Here is a 23,533-nt window from a genome sequence, read left to right as displayed (position 1 = left end):
CCAATAGAAAAACTCTACCACTAAATATTCACGGGTTTAGGGCTGTGCTTATGGAAACGAAGATGAGATGGTCAGGGTGGTGTTTGGCACAAACTCAATGAAACTGCAAGAGAAACTTTTAAGTGCCGGGTCTTAGCTAACATTACATAAAGCCGTGGACATCGCACGAGATAGCACAAGCACAGCTCAGAACCTTCGATGCATGTAGTCTGAGCGGCTCATGTGAACTGACTGTGAACGCAGTACGCAGACAAAAAGCAAGAGCTCCAAAGAGCGCTGAACAAAAAAGCATTACACAATTGAGAAGGCAGCAAAAGAATATGAAGAATGTGACGCATACAAGCATATTCATTAGTGCAGCTGCTGCGGAAACAAAGCACATGGTGGAAAAAGTCAATGTCCAGCTAACGGAAGACAGTGTAAAAAAAAAACACGTGCATGCACTGTGTGATGTCTCAAATAAAGAGGAGGACGAGCTGTTTATTGATGCAGTAAGAAAGGAATCGATGAATGAAACCTGATATCTTTACAACGGTTGACAAACACGGAATGTAACACAACACATCCTCCAAATACAAACCTGATTGAAAGAAATAATGATAATCAAATCCTTGATGACAGCAAGACTCATAACAGTCGCAAAACAATTACATTGACAATCATGTTACGTTATTTTTAAAACGTTCCCTTCTCTTTTTCATAACTTCTTAAACACACTACTTCTCCGCTGCGATATATATATACCCTGATCTACATACTGTTAAATAAATCAACCACACGCCATGGCGCAACGTAAGAGGCTTAGCCTCTAGTGCTGACATCTGAGGTTCGATTACCGAGAGGGGGTGCAGTGAGTGTGCATGCCTGATAAGCCCAAAATTAGGTAAAAATATGTGTCGCGTACTCTTTGCATTATTTGACAGTAAAACTATTTCTATATATATATATATATATATATACACACACGCATACATATATATCAGCGCTTCCCGATTCATTTTACCCTCACACCCCCTGTGACGGACGATGCTGATTTTGCACCCCCTTGGTTTGTGAAGAAGTATGAAAAAATATGAGGTTAACGCAGAAAAACAGATCACCAATTGAAGCTTTATGAATAATGGATACTTTATTCGCCATCAATAATTGTTTTGGTAAAACCATACTCAGTGTAATCCTCCTTCCATTTTCTAATTTTATCGTGATTAGCTATGACTAAATGAACAGTAAAAAAGTAAGAGCGAAGCGACGGTGACTTATTGAGGCAGGCAGGCGAGAGTACAATAGCTTGATATAAAATGCGCGATCAGATTCAAAAAAATATATCTTTTCAAGTTCTATTTGGATATAAGTAGGTTCTATTTTGAGTTGAATTTAGTCTTTACATTTCTATGGTGAAGAAAAATTTATGCAATGATGACTAAATTTAACTTACATTCCTACCAAAGATATTTCAGTCGACTAAATAAAAATTACTTATATTTAAAATTTAAATAGAACTTGAACAGATACGATAGTTCGTAATACCCAGGCAGCACTAAGTGCGCGGAAGTCATCCGTATTAACAAGCAACATATTGCACTGATACGAAATAGCCTGCCCATTTAATTATTTAGGAATGGATAGATAAATTAAGATTTTGTACAAATAATGTTTTTCATTTTTCTTCCTCGATGGATTCTGGCACACCCAGCAATAGCTGCTCGCACCCCAAAGGGTATATATATGTGTGTGTGTGTGTGTATATGTATGAGTGTATATATGTAGGTATGTATATATATATGTATATATGTGGATGTATGTGTATATATATTGTGTGTGTATATATATATATGTGTGTTTGAATGTATGTATGTGTATATATATACATGTGTATGTATATGTATGTGTGTTGTGACATAGGGGGCGCTCTCGCTCCCTTGAACCCCTGTCCACGTCTCCAGATACCAGTAAAAAGTCCAAAATACGACTTTATTCAATTGCCACAGTACACAAAGCACCCTCTCCTCCACAATACTCATACAATAATCACAATTACTAACAATAAACAATCCTCCACTCCCAAACGCGTTGCCACCCTTCCACCCAGCTCAGCTCGCCGTCTGGGAGCTCCCATAGTCCTTTTATATCTCCTGACCCGGAAGTGTTCTCTATCCCCAGTCCATGTGACTCTCAATCACTTCCGGGTCAGGTACAAGTTCTTTTCTTCACTCCGGAAGCACGTCATTCCTCCTGTCCACGTTTTCTGATTACTGCTTTGCAAATAAAACCATTTCAGGTGACTACCTATTGAAGCTCATCGAGAGAATGCCAAGAGTGTGCAAAGCAGTAATCAGAGCAAAGGGTGGCTATTTTGAAAAAACTAGAATATAAAACATGTTTTCAGTTATTTCACCTTTTTTTGTTAAGAACATAACTCCACGTGTTCATTCATAGTTTTGATGCCTTCAGTGAGAATCTACCAATGTAAATGGTCATGCAAATAAAGAAAACACATTGCATGAGAAGGTGTGTCCAAACTTTTGGCCTGTACTGTATATATGTATGTATATATATACTGTATGTGTATATGTATATATGTACATATGTATGTATATATGTATATGTTTATATCTATACTAATAAAAGGCAAAGCCCTCACTCACTCACTCACTCACTCATCACTAATTCTCCAACTTCCCGTGTAGGTAGAAGGCTGAAATTTGGCAGGCTTATTCCTTACAGCTTACTTACAAAAGTTGGGCAGGTTTCATTTCGAAATTCTACGCATAAGGGTCATAACTGGAAGCTATTTTTCCCCATATAATGTAATGGAGTCTTGAGTTGGAGATGGCGCGGGGCGGAGTTTCGTGTGACATCATCACGCCTCCTACGTAAGTACGTAGAGAACAAGGAAGAACTCCAAACAGCGATGAGCACAAAACGCCATTTCACAATTGAGAAGGCAGAAAAACATTATGAAGCAAATGATGCATACAAGCATATTCATAAGTACAGCTACTGCAGAAACAAAGCACGGCGTGAACCGTAAGTTTATATTAAATTAAGTTCATAGACAGGCTGCCACTAGCGTTTGTAATTTAGTGCCTGCCCATATAAGGCCGTCCATCAGCGGCAATACAAACACTGCCGGTAAATATTCACGTGTGAAGGACTGTGCTTATGCAGAGGAAGATGAGATGGTCAGGGTGGTGTTTGGCACAAACTCATTGAAACTGCGAGAGAAACTTTTAAGCGCCGGGTCTTAGCTGACATTACACGAGATGGCACCTGTACAGCTGGGAACCTTCGATGCAAGAACACCAAGCGCTCACGTGAACTGACGCAGTGCACAGACAAAAAGCAACAGTTCCAAAGAGTGCTGAACAAAAACCGAATTACACAATTGAGAAGGCAGCAAAAAAATATGAAGCGTCTTATACATTGTCACACACGTGCGCATGGGAGGCAGCTAAAGGGCTTGAGTGAAGGCAGTTCGGAGGCATGCCGGGGTGTGGCAGAGTGCACTGACTCTTTTTCTCCCTTGCCTGTAGACCATCCCGGGATTTCACCTGGATCACCTGACATCACTTCGGGTACTGAGCCAATGGAAGTCTGCCACACCAGCTCCAGTCCCTCTGATGTCACCTCCGGCTCTGAGCCAATGGTGGAAGACCACGTGCCGGATCCATACGACCTCACTTCCTGTCTCCCCCTTTAAAACCTGCCCCTTTTCCTTTGTTTCTTTAGTCTTGTTTTGGACTCGGTTGTGTGCACTTCAGTGCTCTGTATTTTGCTGAAAGAAAACGACTTTTGCAGCCAGGATACCACAATATACGGGTGGCTGCCCCAACTCTTTATCTGTCAATGTCTCGTTCTTGTGACAGTGGCGTAGTCGGCAGGATGGAGAAGTCCCGGAGGAGAAGGGGACAGGACCTGCAATATACCCAGGTGGGAGCGTACCGGGGCCGAGTATTCAGGCGGGGAGGGTGCCCCGTGGTTCGGCGTGACCCGGTGCGGGCTCCGCTCCCGGCACTCATAACTAGCCCATCCGGAGTGGCCAGGGAGTGTGCGGGTGGGGCTCACAGAATTGGGCTGCCCTGGAGGGGGGAGGCAAAAGGGACTCAGTATGCTCTCTTGGGGGAGAGTGCCTGCCTTCCTGCGAAACCAAAGCCCCATTTACCACCTAGGGGTGCCCCAGACTGGCAGGTGAATAAAATAAAAGCATGGAGGTTGGACCCTGAACGGCCAACCAACAAACAAGCCTGGTCCTTATGGGCAATGGTAGGGCATTGGCTACGGCCATTTGAAAACACGCCCTACCAAATAATAGAGCTGCTCCTGGAAGCGCTTCCCCGTGGCTTCACCCAGCCGGTTTGGGGCGAGCGGTTCAAGAACATGGCTGAGCTCATAGAGCTTATGGAGACGCAGAGGTCGGCCTCACACTCTAGGGGAGCAGAACCGTCCTCATGTCAAACTCAGCCGGGGCATGTTCCAAGACCTAGCCCCACCCTGTACAATCCGGAGCCCGTATTGGCGTCCGCGGGGCCGCGGGCGCGCAAACCGCTTGGAGGCAAGGAGGAATGCAGGTGGAGGGTGAGGAGGGGTTGGTGTGCTCTGGCTAATCCGTTGGCGGTCCCACATACTGGCGTGGTGATCGTCAACGGACACAAGACCACAGGTTTGTTCGACCGCAGCAACATTTCAATTGTTGCCCGCCGCTTTGTGCAACCGCAACAGTGGCTAAATTTTAAGACCGGTATAACCTGTGTCCACGGAGACATCCGCTGGTACAGGTCCGCCGCTTGTGTCATCAGTTACGGAGGGTCAGTTCGTAAGCTCACCGTAGCCGTCCTACCTGATCCTCCACACCCGGTGATACTAGGGCGGGACTGGTCTAAAATCAAAAGCGGTGAGACACATACCACTCCCGGGGTTAATTTGGGCCTCGTTATGGACGGAGATAACCCGTCTCAAGCTGCCTCCACGCCGTGTAATCAGCCGGCAGAGAGAGACGAAGCAGTCGCCCTGACTGACGTGGCAACTCCCGGGAGGAAACCACGCCCAGTGAGGTCGACGCTGACCCTCTCTCCGTGTTGCGGTTCCAATTTAAAGAAACGCCGGCTTCTTTTAGGAGGGAGCAATGGAATGATGACTCCCTGAAGTTTGTAAAAAATGCAGTGGTCCTTGTCAATGGCCAGCGCACTAATCAGTCGATGCCACAGGGCCCCTACTTTGTGCTAGATAATGACCTCCTTTACCGTGTAGCAATGCATGACGGGCAGGAGACGAGGCTGCTGCTAGTGCCACGTACCTTCCGCGGCAGGTCTGTGAGCTAGCACACGCCCACCTCCTAGGTGGCCACCTGGGCACCGAAAAAACTCTGGAGCGGATCAAGCTCCGTTTCTACTGGCCAGGAATTAATGAGGAGGTTCGTCGCTTTTGCGCTTCCTGCCCGGAGTGTCAACTGCGACAAATTCCTAGGAGGGACCGTGCTCCTCTCATTCCTATTCCACTGATTGACGTTCCCTTCCACAGAATCGGGTCGACCTGGTGGGACCCTGGAGCCCTCAGCCCGAGGACACAAGTACATTTTAGTCCTCGTGGATTACGCTACACGATACCCGAAGCTGTTCCGTTGCGCTCAGCTACCTCTAAAGCCATCGCACGGAATTACTAGGGGTATTCGCGTGGGGATCCCCAAAGAAGTCTTGACAGACCAGGGGACCCCCTTCACCTCGGAAACGTTCAAGGAGACTGCCAGATTACTGAAAATAAAGCATTTAAAGACCTCGGTGTATCATCCTCAAACCGACGGATTAGTAGAGAGGTTTAATCAAACTCTCAAGCAAATGCTGCGTAAGGTGGTCAGCGAGGATGGAAGGAACTGGGATCAGCTCCTCCCCTCGTCCTTTTGCCTATCGGAAGTCCCACAAGCCTCCACGGGTTCTCCCCTTTGAACTACTATACGGGCGACAACCTCGGGCATATTAGATATTTTGAAAGAAGGCTGGGAAGAAGAGGCTCTTCCCTCCACAAACATACTGGAATATATCGCGCAGTTACGCGATAGATTTGGAAAAATTCGCCTGTCCTTAAAAGTCACATGGAGGAGGCTCAAGCAGCAGGCCCGGTACTACAACGCGCACGTCTCTTCGGGAGTTCCGCCGGAGATCGGGTCATGGTCCTAGTGCCTACCTCCCACTCTAAATTGCTTGCCCACTGGCAGGGCCCCTACGGTTAAGGAGAGGAAGGGACTGGTCGACTATTTGGTGAGTCAACCCAATCGTCGGCCAAAGGAGCGGGGTTTATCATGTGAACCTGCTGAAACCGTGGAAGGACAGGGACCCCGATCCCTCCTCCGCCAGCCCGCTCACTCTTCGCCACACACACGACCTTAACTTCGGCACGGACTTAAGTCCCAGACAGCGGCAGGAGCTGGAAACAGTTATCCGGACCGTTCGGGAGGTAGTCAGTGAGAACCCCGGAAGGACCTCTCTGATTGAGCACAACATCATGACAGAGCCCGGGGTTGTTGTCCGAGAACGCCGTGATCGTCTTCCCGAGGCAAAAAGGCTGAAGTGGAGCTTGAGATCAAGCGCATGCTGGAGCTAGGTGTGATTGAGGAAAGTTATAGTCCCTGGTCCAGCCCCATTGTGCTCGTCGGTAAGCCTGACGGAAGTTGGAGGTTCTGCAATGACTTCCGTCGGCTTAATCAAGTCTCCCAATTTGATGCTTATCCAATGCCACGCGTGGGCGACCTCCTCGAGAGGCTTGGACAGGCTCAATACCTGACCACACTTGACATGACGAAAGGGTACTGGCAGGTTCCTTTAACGGACTCCGCGAAGGAAAAACCGCGTTTAGTACCCCTAGCGGACACTGGCAGTATCGTGTCCTTCCATTTGGGTTACACGGGGCTCCAGCAACCTTTCAGCGTCTGGTGGAAGTCGGGAGGCAGAAGGACTGAGCTGGAGAGCGAGGACAGGAGGCGGCCAGGACAAAGGCACAGAGACTGTGGGCCCTGGACTTTGGGGGATTCGGTGCGAGAAGGCACTGGGGGTGCACGTGAGCCATTATTGTAAATAATATAGTGTAAATAAAAGTGTGTTGGGCAAAAATATGCTGTCCGTCTGTCTGTGTCCGGGCCAGGTTTCACAACATACAATCATATTCATAAGTGCAGCTACTGCGGAAACAAAGCACACGGTGGAAAAAGTGAATGTCCTGCTAAAGGAAGACAGTGTAAAAAAAAAAAAACCCGTGCATGCAGTTTCTCACATCACAGATAAAAAGGAAGACGAGCTGTTTATTGATGCAGTAAGGAACTAATCGATGAATGAAACCTCTTATCTTTACAACGATTGACAAACACGGAATGTAACTTGAACACATCCTACAAATACGAGCCTGATTGAAAGAAATAATGATAATCAAATCCTTGATGACAGCAACATTCAATAACACTCACAAAACAATTACTGTATATTGACAATCATGTTACGTTATTTTTAAAATGTTCCCTTTTCTTTTTCATAACTTCTACTTCTCCACTGCGATACACGGGTATATATATAAATGTATATATATACCCCGATCTACAATACATACTTTAGCATAGACAAGCCACACGCTGTGGCTAATTGTAGTGTCTTCCTCTAACGCCGACATTCGAGGTTCGATTCCCGAGAGGGATGTACTGATTATGTACGCTGCTACCGATTCATTTTACCTTCCCATCTCCTTGGTTTGGGACGTATGAAAAAATATTAGGTTAACGCAGAATCACGTTACGTTATTTTTAAAATTTTCCCTTTCTTAGCACAAGCACAGCTGAGAAGCTTCGATGCATGTACTCCATAACGCGTTAAAAATAACGCATTTAATCACACTTTCAATTCCAAGCAAACGGGAACTTTTGTCAATGCATGATTTCCTGGTACATCCATTACACTGATGCACACATCACAGCTACAAAAATGTTACAGTCGGAATAAAGCGTGTTCCTACGACTGATCATTTCGACTACCCGAGCGAAACCTTGATAAAAGCATGGTTTTGTGCACACTGAAAAGCAAGCAAAATTAGATGCATTACAGAAAGCGGACTTACTGTGGATCATTGGACTTCCGTGACCGTTAGTAATTCTAAATACATCTAATTACAAAATGTTCAATGATCACACTGTTTTAGCCTAATGTACAAAATAATTTTGGCTAATGTTACTCAGAGTTTAAAGAGTAAGCTGGTCAAATTACCTTTTATGTTTCTGACTTATTTTTTTAAGAAGAAAACTGCACTTTATGGTGAAATTTTGGTTATTATTATTTAAAGACAATACTATTCTGAAAATGTACTTAAAGTACTTAAACTACCACTTTATTTTTAAGTCTGCCCAATTTTAACCAGGAATGATATTTTTGTTTCTGTTTTGAATTCAAATGCAGTTTAAAAGCTTTTTTTTTCAGAAATTAAAACAGCTTCAGTTTACAATATTCATGTCCATGTCTATTATTTGATTCTGTCGCCCACTAAAACCGTTTTAAATTAAAAAAAAAAATTTGCGATTTGGGGCAAATTTACGTGCGATTACATACGATTAATCAAGATTAATTCTTACACAGCCTCTAATTAATTGGATTAATTTTTTAATTGAGTCCCACCCCTAATATATATATATATATGTAGATATATATATGTAGATTTGTATATATATGTATATGTATATATATATGTGTGTATATGTATATATATATAACTGTATATATATGTGTATAGATGTGTATATATATATATATATATATTTATATATATATGTTTATATGTATATATATGTTTATATATGTGTCTGTGTGTGTGTGTGTGTATATATATATATATATATATATGCCAGCAACACTCATGACAATGACAAAACAATTACATTGTCAATCATGTTACATTATTATTAAAATGTTTCCTTTTCTTTTTATTTCTCCGCTGCCAATCGCAGGCATTTTGCTATATATATATATATATATATATATATATATATATATATATATATATATATATAAATAGATAGATATGACAACAACACTCATATCAATGACAAAACAATTACATTAACAATCATCTTACGTTATTTTTAAAATGTTTGCTTTTCTTTTTCATAACTTCTTTAACACACTACTTCTCCGCTGCGAAGCGCGGGTATTCTGCTAGTGTATATATATGTTTATATGTGTGTGTATATATATATGACAGCAACACTCATAACAGTGACAAAACAATTACATTGACAATCATGTTACGTTATTTTCAGAATGTTTCCTTTTCTTTTTCATTACTTCTTTAACACACTACTTTCCACTGCGAAGCACGGGTATTTTGCTAGTTTATAATATTTATTACTTTTCAACAGGGTATATTTCACACATACTCAGAATAAAGAATCAAAAAAGTAACCAAACGTCTTTCAAGTAGTGGAAGAAAAACCTTGTGGAGATTTATATGGTTAGAATTAGCAAATTCTGAAGAAAAACAAACTTAAGTTCCTCATTGAAAAGGCAGACACTAAACATGCAACTGTAATTTATTAAAAGATAAAATATTTAAGTGTAAATAAAAACAAATACAGAAACATTGTTTTTAAATAAACAAGTCAACAAAAATTCAGATAATACAAGATATCTATAGAAAGAGAATAGTAAATCAATTCAATTCCAGCCACTCAGACATTATTATTCTGAACACATCTAATTTTGTAGATCTCATTAAGAATATTTTACAAATTAAAGTTGATTTTTAAAATAGCATAGTATCGTACAACTAAGGCAGACACAACTGGAAAACAAAGTGATTAATTTTCACTAAACTGCAGTAAGAAATGCAGTTTAGTTAAACTGCTAATTATTGTTCTCTTGCATAAGTAGAAAAAAATGGAGCTCTTAACATCAGCTATAAATACGTTTAAACACAGCATTGTTCAAAATAATAACGAATTCTAAATAAATGCTATACGTAAATACTAGTAAGACTGCGTTTCTACATTCACAAACAGTAAATGTAAGAAGAATATAATCCAGAGGTGCAGTTTGTGCATAGGTTGGCATTGACTGCTAAGAAGACTTGATCCAGTATGAGTCAAACTGTTACTTTGCTTTTTGACCAGCTATGATCCCAAATATTCCAGTTCTGCAAAAAAGAACAAATATTTATCTACAATGCAAATATTTAAAATGTATTTATATATTTACTTAAAAATAACTTGTAAATCTGAACAAATCATTATGCAGAGATACTTTCATTTTCCCAAGTATCTAAGTGATTTTGAGTTCATTTACATTAAAGGAATACTCCTCCCCCAATTGATATTTTTTATGTTACTTATTCATTGTAGTTTGTAGTGATGGCCTAGAAAAAAATATTCTTATGTTTTCAGGCAGAATGGAGAAAAAAGGGCGCATGATATATTAAAAGCCAATAGTGACTGACACTAATGATGAGACTCTTGACCTATGAATCGGGGGAGTAGTGGATCTTTAGTTCATGTGACTTGCATTTCTTGTTTATGATGTGTGTCGAGTTTTCCAGAAGTAACTATTTAACAATATTTTAGCAAAAAACTCATGTTTTTCCTGTTTTGACCACACAACTGAATAACTGACATTTGGCTTATGTAACATGCGCAATTTGAGATTTGTATTTTACCCACAGACATTTTTTACAGCGTTTGCTTTTGTACAGCATTGGTCTCCATTGGCCTCCACTCCATTCTCTCAATTTTCTCTGCCCTGCATGAGAACATTGGCCATCAGTTGTGGGAAAACATATTTAGGGGACTGTGGCAATGTGCAGGTTTTAAATAAAAACAGTCTGCTCAGGCTTGGAGAGATGTAGGTGCATGCAGTTGCATAGCAGAGCAGCCCCAGACTGTTGATGAGAAAACTGACCAATCACACATTCACGTACAGACGTGGCCTCTCATGCAGTTCGACATCAGCACTCTGGGGTTTGTAATCAAGGCACCTACACCTACATTAGTGTAAGAAAGCCTAAGGTAAGGAAAAAAAAGATCACAAAAGAGAAAAGGAGAGACAAAAAGAAACAAGGAGAAGCGTAAGGATTGAGGCACAGTCAGTGCTGCAGAGTGGAGGCAAGCAGTCGGGGAGCAGATGCACCAACCTCTTGTTGCTATGTGTCCTCATTCCCCTGTACATCTTTAGTTTATGTCTATCAATTCCCATATTTAAGGAGAAGTATACTAGCTGAGGGCAACCTGGACATCACATCACTACAAATTTCATTAAGTAAATAACATTAAAAAATATAATTTTTGGGTACAGTTTTCCCTTATGGCTTACATTGTTGCCCATATCAATTATAATCCTTGTTTATAAAAATTGTTAGACTCCAAACATCTCAGCTTCCGCTCCAAATGCTATGAACGTAAATGATTCATTACATACCAGTGAAGTCTTTCCAAATGTCAGTCAGGGCTGCTACCTTCTTTTCACTCATGGACAATCCATACCATTTGTAAGCTGTAAAGTAAACATATTGGAAGCATTGTAACAAGATTAATTTGTTGCATTAATGAAGCATTTCTTATGCTACTTTGTAAGTCTAATCTTAATGTAAATTTGACGGTGTAGTGAGTGTAGGCCTTATATAGAATGGAGGAGTGACAGGGTTAAGAGGAGATGGATAGCTGGATTGCTTGCTTGCCTTTTTATAGACAATGCTAAGGAAGAGGCTGCCTTCCCAGACTTTCAGCAGTCCATAGGGGCCATTCCGAACCTCTTCAGCATTTATGAATTTGTACTGACAGGATAGGAAGGAGCAGGGCCGTTTGAAGGAATTTGGGGGCCCCAAGCAAAATGGACATGGATGCCCCCCGCACGCACGCACGCAAAGGAACCACAGCATAGCCATACATATTTCTGCTAGCCTACCTGCTGCAAAATTGCACCATTTGTACAAGACAAGTAGAGCTATTTTATGTGTGTAATTTATCACTTACCACTGTCTTGTTTTTTCTTATCCTCCTCTTCCTTTCTCTTCTTTCTTTTTTGGCTTCCTGAAGCATAATTCCGCTTCATGACTGCCGAGGAAGTTTTGTATTTTGCCGGCAGCAGAGATCGCGTGGTTGGCTGGCTGCTGTCAGCGAGGGGGGCCCCCTTGAGGGGGATCTCGATAACAGTGTCATTGCACTTTACTGCATTCACTATCAATGGGGCGCACACACAGTTTGTCGCTGCATTTTATTCTTAACCAGTCGTTGGCTCGGGGCCCCAAGCAATTGCTTGGTTTGCCTGCCTTGTGCGACGGGCCTGGGAAGGAAAGGTTTTTATCATTGTCAGCTTCAATGAGTGAACTGTGTTACCAGACAGTTGTGGGCTGATGAATGAGAAGTTGCCTTATGCAGAAACATACTTTGTCTCTCCAATATTATCATATTTTGGATGTGTGACAATAGGAAATGGTTGTCTATGTTGCAGTGTATTATTGAGATGGAACCAAAAATGGACTCTTAAGATTTTAACAGAATGTATATGGTATTTAATTTGCTTATGACTTTGCTTATTTAGGTTATGGGTTAGGGTGGGGTGGTAAGGATATTTGTAATGGAGTAATGTTTATTGAATGTTTCTATATGTATGCATGTATTATGGAGAATATGATTCAACCTGAAATTAATTGTTTTCTATTTCATGGTGATTCATCTGTCTAAGATGCCAGGGAAGGAGATACATATAATAGAAATTAATACTTGAATCTTTTTTATAGGAAGTAAATGTAATTATTGTCATTATAAATGTAGTGATCAAAGCTACATACTGTAGTGATATATACTGTCTCAACTGATATGGAAGCAGTAAGGGTGTACATAACATTTTCACACAAGGCTTATGTATAGTTGTGTTGATCTAATTTTAGGACTTGATGGGGACTAGATGGCTGTTGGGTATTTTATAAATCCATGGAATTGAATGTTATAATAAATAAAATATAAAACTCAAATTAAGGAACTAACAAAACTGCGGTGGGTTGGCACCCTGCCTCGGATTAGTTCCTGCCTTGTGCCCTGTGTTGGCTAGGATTGGATCCAGCAGACCCCCGTGACCCTGTGTTCGGATTCAGTGGGTTGGAAAATGGATGGATGGATGGACAAAACTCCATATAACCTATTAATTTTCTTTCTGAAAGAAGCCATACTTCACATCTTTATAATATTTCAGATATTTTAAAACCTTATATTTAAAAAGGTATACTGTACAAAGCAAATTGCATGATGAGAGGTATTTGAGTTGTGAATGGCACTTCTGAAGGACTGCCTTAGCTTTTTTAATACCCGAGTAAAACCAAACAAAACCTTAATTAAGATGAATACTGCACATTTAAAACAAATGTGTGTATATACTACTTTGTAATTGCAAATTCTGATTTCATAAACCAGTCATAAATATTACATTGTACAAAATGGGCCTTCATTTGTATGTTTAATTTTTTGTGCATGAATAACAAATCAGTGGTAATTTGTGATGGCATTTTATTATTCCTTCAGTGTTTTCATTTCGTATTATCAATATCTTAACTAATTATATTAATTGATTCTTATGGACTTGTCTTTGCAACTGCACAAATTAATTCATTAGCTACTTTCATAATAGCTATAAAGAAGATAATACTGAATTATGAAATGTCTTCAAATTAACCTTCATTTGTAAAAATGAAATCCGTAAGTAATGAAACCATTCTCATTGTAAATTATTAATATGAGGGATTATTGCTCTAATTTACAATGAGTTAATCCTAAAATACAGACATTCGCTTTTCTTTCACAGTGATGCTCAAATCAAGCATCATTGTAAAAGGTGATATATACAAAATGAAACAAATATGGAAATTTCTTACAGTGCCTATTAAGTAATGCATTTAAAGGAAATACAGTATTGAAAAAAGTGAGTTATAAATCTTGTAATTTAAAAACATTGTACCCAAAGGAAAGGCTGATCTCTGGATATCATAAGGATTCTACCAAAAAAACCCAACCTGGAAGAACTCATTACTTTTTTTTGCAATGCTTACTAATTTAAAATGTATATATTAGTTGCTTTTGTGACCACTAGGGGGCATTGTAGCCCCCTGAACCGAAGACACAACCACAGCAAGTCCAACTTTGAATAAAAGGTTTTTTGTACACAAACACCTCCAACCAGGCTTTTTTATACTGTATAGTTTCACAAACCATCACCCAAGTCTTCTCTTTGCCTCTCTCTCTCTTCTCCCCAACTACTGTCATCTGAGCTTTGTCCATCCTCCACTCCCAACACCAACTCAACTGGGAGAGCCGGAGTGACTCCTTTTACCTCAGACTTAGGAGTACTTACGGTGCTAGGATATGGTCTGTCAGGAGCACGTCCAGGTCAGGCAGAGCTCACATAAAATAGGGATTGTACCCTGTGGCAGCACCCATGGAACCAAACAGGGCTGCTGTCTTGGACTCCAGTTCTCAGGATGCCCTGTATGTATCCATCTGGATATTCAAACTTCAACATGCCATCTAATGTGAGAGGGGATAAACTACTGAAATTTTGTTGTTTGCCCCCGTCCTACTATTAAACTGAAATAGGGAGTCTTACCCGGCTGGGACATGATTCTGATGTGTGACAACTATTACACTTTATAATTAAATGTACTGTATAAATTAAATTATTATCTCCAGTTGCTTTGGGAGGTAAAGAAATAAAGTAAAAATGTTGCAAGACGTTTACCACATTTTCCACAGAAACATTCATAACATAACATAACATTCATTCATAACATAATCAATCAATCACTTCCGGTTCCGGCACTCGTAATGACGTCACTTCCTGTCCAGGCCTTTAAAACTGCCATCTTTGCCAAATATTATTAGTTCTGTTTTGGACTTTGAACCAGACACAACTCACAAAATCCAACCCTTTTTGCAGTCTCCTGTCCTGTCTTGTGACAACACATAGAAATAAAATTGCTACACAAAGAATTAATATTTTTTATACTGTTAAGGCCATTAAAGCCATATAAAACATTTGGGAAGCTCAACACGAGAGATGCATACCCAACCTATGAGACATAAAATCTGTGAGAGTTAATTAGGGAGGAAGTGAGAATGTAAGGTGTGTGAAGCATGTTTTCAACAAATAATGAAAGATCATCATATTTTACATATTACACTTTGAAATACATTAGTTTTGGGTGATGAACACGCGATAGGTGAATATCCGCAAAGTAGAAACCATATGTTTGTATGGTTATTTTTATATATTTTAAGCCCTTATAAACTCTCCCACACTGTTAACATTATTAGAGCCCTCTAGACATGAAATAACGCCCTTTAGTCAAAAGTTTAAACTGTGCTCCATGACAAGACAGAGATGACAGTTCTTTCGCAGAATTTAAATAGTGCAAACATATCTTCTCTTCAAAGGAGCGCTGTCAGGAGCAGAGAATTTCAGAGAGAGAGAGAGAGAGAGAGAGAGCGTGACAGAAAAGCAAACAATCAAAAAATCAATACGTGCTGTTGGGCTTTTAAGTATGCGCACCACGATAAAGCAGCCACAACAGAAGGGAGCAATGTGAAGGTAGTCTTTCAGCATTTTTAGAGTAGCGTCCGTATCTTCTAGGCAAACAGCCTCTGTGCAAACAGCCCCTCTGCTCACACCCCCTCCGTCAGGAGCAGAGAACATCAGAGAGGGTGAGAGAGACCGAGAAAAGCAGACAATCAAACACTGCTCGGGAAGCACATCGCATATCATTGAGGAGTTTTATTTAATATGTAATACATGCTCTGATTGGGCAGCTTCTAAGCCATCCGCCAATAGCGTTCCTTGCATGAAATCAACTGGGCAAACAAACTGAGGAAGCATGTACCATAAATTAAAAGACCCATTGTCCGCAGAAATCCACGAACCAACAAAAAATCTGTGATATACAGTATATTTAGATATGCTTATATTTAAAATCTGCAATAGAGTGAAGCCGCGAAAGTCGAAGCGCGATATAGCGAGGGATCACTGTAAATCTCTAAGTAACCTCAAAATGCAAATCATTCATTAAAATAATCAAGTGCAAATGTAAAGATTATGAAGTTGCATATAATTCAAGGTATATAAAATTGGTGAAAACAGCTTATGTCAGTTTTGAAGATTAAATTAAGTAGATGGCTAACTCTTCTTCTGGAAGTTTAACATTGTACAGTCCAAAAGTATTCAGCAGTTGCCACTGTGTTGAAATGCACTCTGGTAGGTTTGTGCTTACACCTTTCTGATTTGCTGTTTAGTTTTGTGTAATTGTTTGAACAGTTTTCTTGATTAAATCATAGTGATTATACTCCGGCGACCAGGAGACAAAAAAAAAATAAATATATTAACATTAAGAAAAAAAGATTACTTCTTAGATTTCCTGATCAGTTTCTAAATACAAATATAATTCATCATGTGTTGATGTGCAGTTTGGGCCCTTTCTTATTATGTGGAATGCTTCAACTTTTATTTTTATTTTATTTCAAATTCAAAATAAACTGCTTGTTTGATGTCTTGACACTAGAGGGCTGCATGGGTCTAATATTTTTTGAATACAACTTACATCCATTTTGTAAAACTTTATTTTCTCCTGTACAGAACTATCCCTAGTTCCACACATAGCTCTAGAATTACATTCTACTCTGCAAAGTATGTGGTTGCGTCCCAGAGGTTCTGCAAGGCTCTTGTGAGAATACCTGCCTCGCATTAGCACCACCATTTTTTGGAGGAACAAATTTTGTATTTGACTCAGCCATTCCATTATATTTTTACTATATTTCTATGTGTATATTTTCTTTAACATCGGTATTAACATCCTAAAATCCTGTTACAGCTACAGTCAACCGAAACTGCCTAATGTTTAATGCAGTAAGTAATATGCAAAATATAAATAATCTTGATCTTACGGTTACTACAGGCTCTCCTAATAATTTCACAGAATTCATCAATAGCACTTACATATTTATCTGAAGAAATAAAAAATAAAACCTCATGTCTTAGGTGATGCACATGTACATGGGGTTATGTTTTTTGGTACAATACCTGCATTATTTTTTTCTTGCATATGCCAAGGTATATACCCAGGTCACCCTGATGGTAGATCATCATCCACTTATGAATTACAGAGAGACAATTATGCTTCACATGCAATTGTACTAATGTTTCACCTTCATTGTCATTACTTTCTGTATACTTTCCATAGATTTCATCATCCTGTGGGCCCACCACCTGCAGGAGGAAATAGGGGCTTGGTGCAATGTGACCTGTGCAGCAGTCGAAGGCAAAAGCCTTGGAGGACTAGAACCCAGACACACAAATCTGACATTTGGAATGGGCAATGTCAATTCTCTTGGGGGGAGGGAGCTGGGGGTGATGGGTGAGGTGGAGAGCTACCAACTAGATATAGGTGGGCTCATGTCCAGCCACGTGCTTGATTCTGAAACCAAACCCCTCAAAAGAGGCTGGACTCTCCTTTACTCTGGAGTTTCCCACAGGAAAAGACGTCAGTTGGAGTAGGCTTCTTATCCAATCCAAGCCTGGTCGATGCCATCTTGGAGTTTGTACCAGAGAATGAAAGGTCAGTTCAGAATACCAGGGGCCTCATGTATAAATGGTGCGTACGCACAGAAATGTTGCGTAAGAACTTTTCCATGTTCAAATCGCGATGTATAAAACCTACACTTGGCGTAAAGCCACGCACTTTTCCACGGTACCTCATGCCTTGTCGTGACGCAAGTTCTCCGCCGGTTTTGCAAACTGGCGGCACCAGCGTCAAAGCAATGGTACTGTTCTTGTGTGATTACTCATTATTTTCATGACGCGGCTTTATAAATACACAGAAACTAACCGCATATTGTTTATTAGTGTAATGCATCTGATTGTAATTAACTCATAACAATATAATGGTCCAGGGAACAGCCATAGTATTCCAAATACCATAACTGCTCTCACTTCTCCTTCTTCTTCTTCTTCTTCTTCTTCTTCTTCTTCTTTCAGCTCCTCCCGTTAGGAGTTGCCACAGCGGATCATCTTTTTCCATATTACTCTCACTGCACGACTTGGAGTATTTATATCACTGTATCTGAGTGTGAATCACAGCAGCAGCTGATCGGAAAGAGAATTATCGGTATACAGCTTTAAGGACACGCTGTCTCAGCCACTGCAAAACGTTTTAAAGCCTTTTCTGTACAGACCTCGCGGTTCAGAAACAGTTTAATCCCAAGAACTTTAAATGCACTCAATCAATTGCTCCTTGTAGAACGGTTTGTACTTATAAGTACAATCACCCCACTGTAAACTTGCACTACAGTTATAATATCTCACAACCTGGGCCACTTTATAAAGCACGTATTTACATATGATGACGATATCATTTTTAAGGTGAAATGCAGCAAAATATGTTTGTTAAATTATACACATAAAACTTTAACTTCATTTAAATAATCTATATTCTTCACTGGGAGTGTCGTGAAGGATAGAATAATTAAACATGTACTACTAAGATATTTCAATGTTCTTTAAACGCTTTGAAGAATCGGCGCTAAGCTTACAGATGGCTTAACGCCTATTACAGAGCTGATTGTATGGCGATCGGTTACTTGGGGAAAGAAAAGCAAGGACTCTTGGGGCGGCCACGCCAATATATATTGAATATAAAACAGAAAGAGAAAATAACAACACAGCTAAAAACGCAGCGACAAATTTCGACAAAAGATAATGCTTGTCATGAGCACGAGGCTCATGAAACACATGTTTAATAATGTGCTTTAGCTCCTATCATCATGAAAATGACATCACATATACATCTCAGTATTTTAGTTATTCAGAGAGCTGTAATATCACAAATGTAATGGACTCTGTGTCCAGTTGGAGGAAGAGAGCCAGTTTAAGAAGCAAGTAGTGATTCACACACATAGATCACATACGAGTAGAAGATCAAATACAAAACAAAGCATTTAACGTGCTACTTTAATTACGATGTGATTTGAGAAACTGGTTAATTAAACGATTTTAAGATGAAGTTTATAATGTTCTACTAAATGACAAAATAAACTACGTGATTAAAGTGGAAATGTCGAGATTGAAGTTGACATTTCGTGCTTTTTCCCCACCGTGTGCCTTTTTTCTCTGTACCCTAATAAACTTTCATATGACACTCAGACAGTGGGCTTACAACTCTTCTTTTCACGGCAACTTTGATATGTGACTTCTTTTTATTTCCGGCACTGTGCGATTTTGTGAATGTGAGCTTTCATGTTTCTCCAACACGCTATGTCACTCGATCAACTTCATTTTGTTGATTATACCACGGTTTATTTGAACAAATAGTATGTTTTTCCTTTGCCTCCACTTGGTATTCGCTGAAATTCTTATATTTTCCCTGTGCTTTTCCCATTGTCTTTTCACAGAAGGCTGCGCTTAAGGGCGATTTATATTGATTTGCATATTCAAATAGGCGTAATTCTGGGAGGATTTGGGGCGTTACATAATGCGCGTGCACGAGCGTTAGTTTTCACGCTGATCGGGATTTATGTAACGGAAGAACGTGGAAGTTGGAGTACGCACAGATTCCTGCATCTGGATTTTTCTGTGCGTAAACACATTTCGGCTTTTGTGCTTACGCCATGTTATAGTGTGAGTTCTACGCACGGCGTTATACATGAGGCCCCAAGCCTTTTTGGAGTTACCAGAGGGGATCCTGTAAAGGGTCGCAGCTGGGGACCCCACAATTCTGCTGAGAGACTTCAACGCCTATGTAGGTAATGATGGAGACACATGAAGAGGCGTGATTGGGAGAAATTACCTCCCTGATCTAAACTTGAGCAGTGTTTTCTTATTGATCTTCTGTGTTAGGCATAGTTTGTCCATAACTGACACTATGTTCAAACATAAGGTTGCTCATAAGGGAACTTGGTACTAGAATACCCTAGGCCAAAGAAGTATGATTGATTTTATAATTACATCATCAAATTGGTGGCCGTATGTTCTGGACACTCGAGTGATGAGAGGAGCAGAGCTGTCAACTGATCACCACCTGGTGGTGAGTTGGGTCAGATGGTGGGAAAGGCACCTGGACAGACCTTGAAAGCAGTAGTGATGCTGGACAGGAAAGGTCTAGGGGAGGCCCCTGTCCAGAAGACATTCAACTCCTACCTCTGAAACAGCTTTTCTCAAATCCCAGGTAATGCATGTATATATATAGTTCAAATGAGCCTTGTTCAAAGCCTTCATTGTGGAAGTGGCTGCAAAGAGCACTGGCCTGAAGGCCATAAGTGCATCTTGAGGTGGCAACCCAAGGAGCCAATGGTGGACACCAGAAATGAGGGATGCTATCAAGCTGAAAAAGGAGTCCTTCCATATATGGTTAGCACTGCAGACTCATGAAGCAGCTTAGAGGTACTAACAGACCAAAAGGGCTGTGGCCTTGATCGTCAGGGAAGCAAAAACCCAGGTTTGGGAGGAGTTTGGAATGACCATGGAAAATGACTATAATTTGGACTCAAAGAGGTTCTGGCAAACCATCAGGTGACTCAGAAAAGTAAGCCAGGGATTCACCCAGGCTATTCTCAGCAAGGGTGGAGAAGTGCTGCACCAAACTGAGGATGTTGTTTGGCGGTGGAAGAAACACTTTGAGGAGGTTCTGAACCCGAGGGACATATTCTCTGTGTAGGAAGCAAAGTCAGAAACTGATTGGGGTTCAATACCCATTTCCCTGAGGGAGGTCACTGAGATAGTTAAGCAACTCTGCACTGTCAATGCCCTGGGATGAATGAGACCCACCCAGAAATGCTGAAGGCACTGAACATTGTTGGGCTATCATGGCTGAAACATTTTTTCAGTGTTGCATGGTCATCAGGATCTGTGTCTCTGGAGTACCAGATTGGTATAGTGGTCCTCATTTTTAAAAATGGGGACAGGAGGGTGTGCTCCAACTATCAGGAGATCAGACTCCCCAGCCTGCCAAGAAAAGTTTATGCCAGGGTACAAAAAAGGAGATTCCACATAGTTATGGAACCTGAGATCCAGGAGGATCGATGTGGATTCCCTCCAAGCTGTGGGATTGTGGACCAGTTCTTTACCCTCATAAGGGTTCGACAGAGGGCATGGGAGTACGTCTAATAGTCTACATATGTTTTGTGGACCTAGACAAGGCATTTGACCTTGATCTTTGGAGGATTCTTTGTGGGACATGCTGGGAGAGTATAGGGTTCTGTGGCACCTAATAAGGGCTATTTGGTCCCTGTATAATCACAGCAAGAGCTGTGTCTGTATACTCAGAAAAACATCAGCATCATTTCCAGGAAATGTGGGACTCTGCCAGGGCTGGCTTTGTTTCATGTCCTGTTTGTGATTTTCATGGACAAGATATCAAGGAGCAGCTGAGGAGCAGAGGGGGTCCAGTTCAGTGGCCTTAGAATCTTGTCACTGCTTTTTTGCAGATGACATGGCCTTGTTGGCTTCTTTGGGCTGTGAACTCCCACATTCATTGGTACAGTTGGCAACTGAGTATGAAGTGGCATGGATGTGGCTAGAACCTCTGAATCAGAGGCCATGGTCCTCAATAGGAAAAAGGAGGATTATGGACTGTGAGGTGAGCTACTGCCTCAAGTGGTAGGGGTATAAGTACCTTGGGGTCTTGTTCCCAAGTGAGGGGAAAAGGGATATTGAGATTGACAGACGGACTGGGGCAGTGAGTGCCGTTATGTGGTTGCTATACCGGTATGTAATGGTGAAGAAAGAGCTGAGTCAGAAGGCAAAGCTCCTGATTTACTAGTCGATCTATGTCCCTACCCTTACTTATGCGAGCAAGCAACTAAAGGGTTGCTGGGCTCTCCCTTAGAGACAGAGATGATAAGTACACACATTTGAGAGAGGCTCTGAGTATAGGCACTGACACTCCATATCCAGTTGAGGTGGGCATCAGATACAGACGTATCTGGACTTCTCCCTATAGAGGCTTTATGGGCATGACCAGCTGGGGGGAGGCCCAAGGAAAGATCCAAGGCTCACTGAGAGGATTATATCTCCCACATGGCCTGGTAACGGCTTGGGATTCCACAATAGGAGTTAGCAGGTGTGAATGGGAGGTGGTGCAGTGGTTCGCTTCCTACGTGGAGTTTGCATGTTCTCCCCGTGTCTGCGTGGGTTTCCTCTGGGTGCTCCGGTTTCCTCCCACAGTCCAAAGACATGCAGGTTAGGTGGATTGGCGATTCTAAATTGTGCTTGGTGTGTGGGTGTTTTTGTGTGTGTCTTGTGGTGGGTTGGCACCCTGCCCGGGATTGGTTCCTGCCTTGTGCCCAGTGTTGGCTGGGATTGGCTCCAGCAGACCCCCATGACCCTGTGTTCGGATTTAGCGGGATGGATGGAAGTGTGACTGGGGAAATGGATGTATGGGCCTAATTGTTATGACTGTTATCCCTGCAACCTGGTTTCAGATAAGTGGTGGAAAATGAATGAATGAAATTTCATATCATTTTCAGGCAGTCAACATGAATAACATTTTAAATAACAACAGCGAGACTCATTTCGATAATGTAGCTAAATAACTAATATTTTTATTAAGTTTAATGAAAATGTACTTTTCCCTGTGTTCTGTTTCTTTAAATTGAGAAGAATGTGCAGCTGCAAGTTGTTAATTCAGAGTGAGGCATTAATTACTGGCATGGCACCGTTAACAAGCCAAGCAAACTGAGGAGAAATACAAAACAACAAGATGACTAGCTGCGTAGTACCGAACTATGCAGTCTGGTATTACTCTGTAGCTAGTACAATACTATCTCAGGTAAACTGTAACTGACCCAATCTGTCTTTCTTAACATTTTGGATACGTGTCTGTTTATAAAGAAAGACAGGTAAACATAGAACATGGAAAGTTGCATCATAACATGCATATACTATATGTACAGTATGTATATGTATATATATATATATATGCATGTATGGATATATGTGTGTGCATATATTGTCAAGCTTGGGTCACAAAGTTGCAGAGGACAGGACAGAAGGTTTTCCAAGGAGTAGAAACTGTATTGCTCTTAAGGCAGATACAAACACAAGTCTCTTTCAGAGGTGATCCGGCCTCACAAGGAACAGCTCTCAAACTTGACACATCGGTCCCAATTCCTGCTCAAAAGAACACAAAGTCTTCTTCAAGGGGGTACAGCAGTTTGGAAGCAGCGGCCGGAGCAGAGGGAGTCTGGGGGAAGAGAGACAAAAGTGTAAGACCTCAGGATGGCCGCGGCTTAGTCTTTTAAATGAACGAAGCCCTTGCACGGCAAGCCTGCAGCTGATCCCACAAAGAGGAGCTGTAAGAGTGTGTTTGTTTCTCATTGAAAAAACTGCTTAAGACGGATTTACTGAAGGGTGGCTGCATCCCCTTGCAGCAGCAGTCACTATATATATATATATATATATATATATATATATATATATATATGAGGTGTGGCAGAAAAGTAATGAGACTGATTTTTATTTACCAAAGTTTTTATTTTTTCAAACATCAATGT

The 23,533-nt window shown here is 41.0% G+C and overlaps 1 protein-coding gene across 1 annotated transcript in view; it reads right to left on the bottom strand.

Moving 5' to 3' along the window:
• Positions 1-11,432: 11,432 nt before the first annotated feature.
• Positions 11,433-23,533, bottom strand: part of cxxc5a (CXXC finger protein 5a) — a 316,967-nt gene continuing 304,866 nt past the window's right edge. The window contains exon 3 of the mRNA XM_039773823.1: positions 11,433-11,504. Within this exon, the coding sequence (XP_039629757.1) occupies positions 11,478-11,504 (27 nt within the window). The 3' untranslated portion in view covers positions 11,433-11,477. The remainder of the gene's footprint in view (positions 11,505-23,533) is intronic.

This window comes from Polypterus senegalus, chromosome 13 (assembly GCF_016835505.1).
Source record: "Polypterus senegalus isolate Bchr_013 chromosome 13, ASM1683550v1, whole genome shotgun sequence".
NCBI lineage: Eukaryota > Metazoa > Chordata > Cladistia > Polypteriformes > Polypteridae > Polypterus > Polypterus senegalus.
This window is presented reverse-complemented; position numbering and strand designations above follow the sequence as displayed.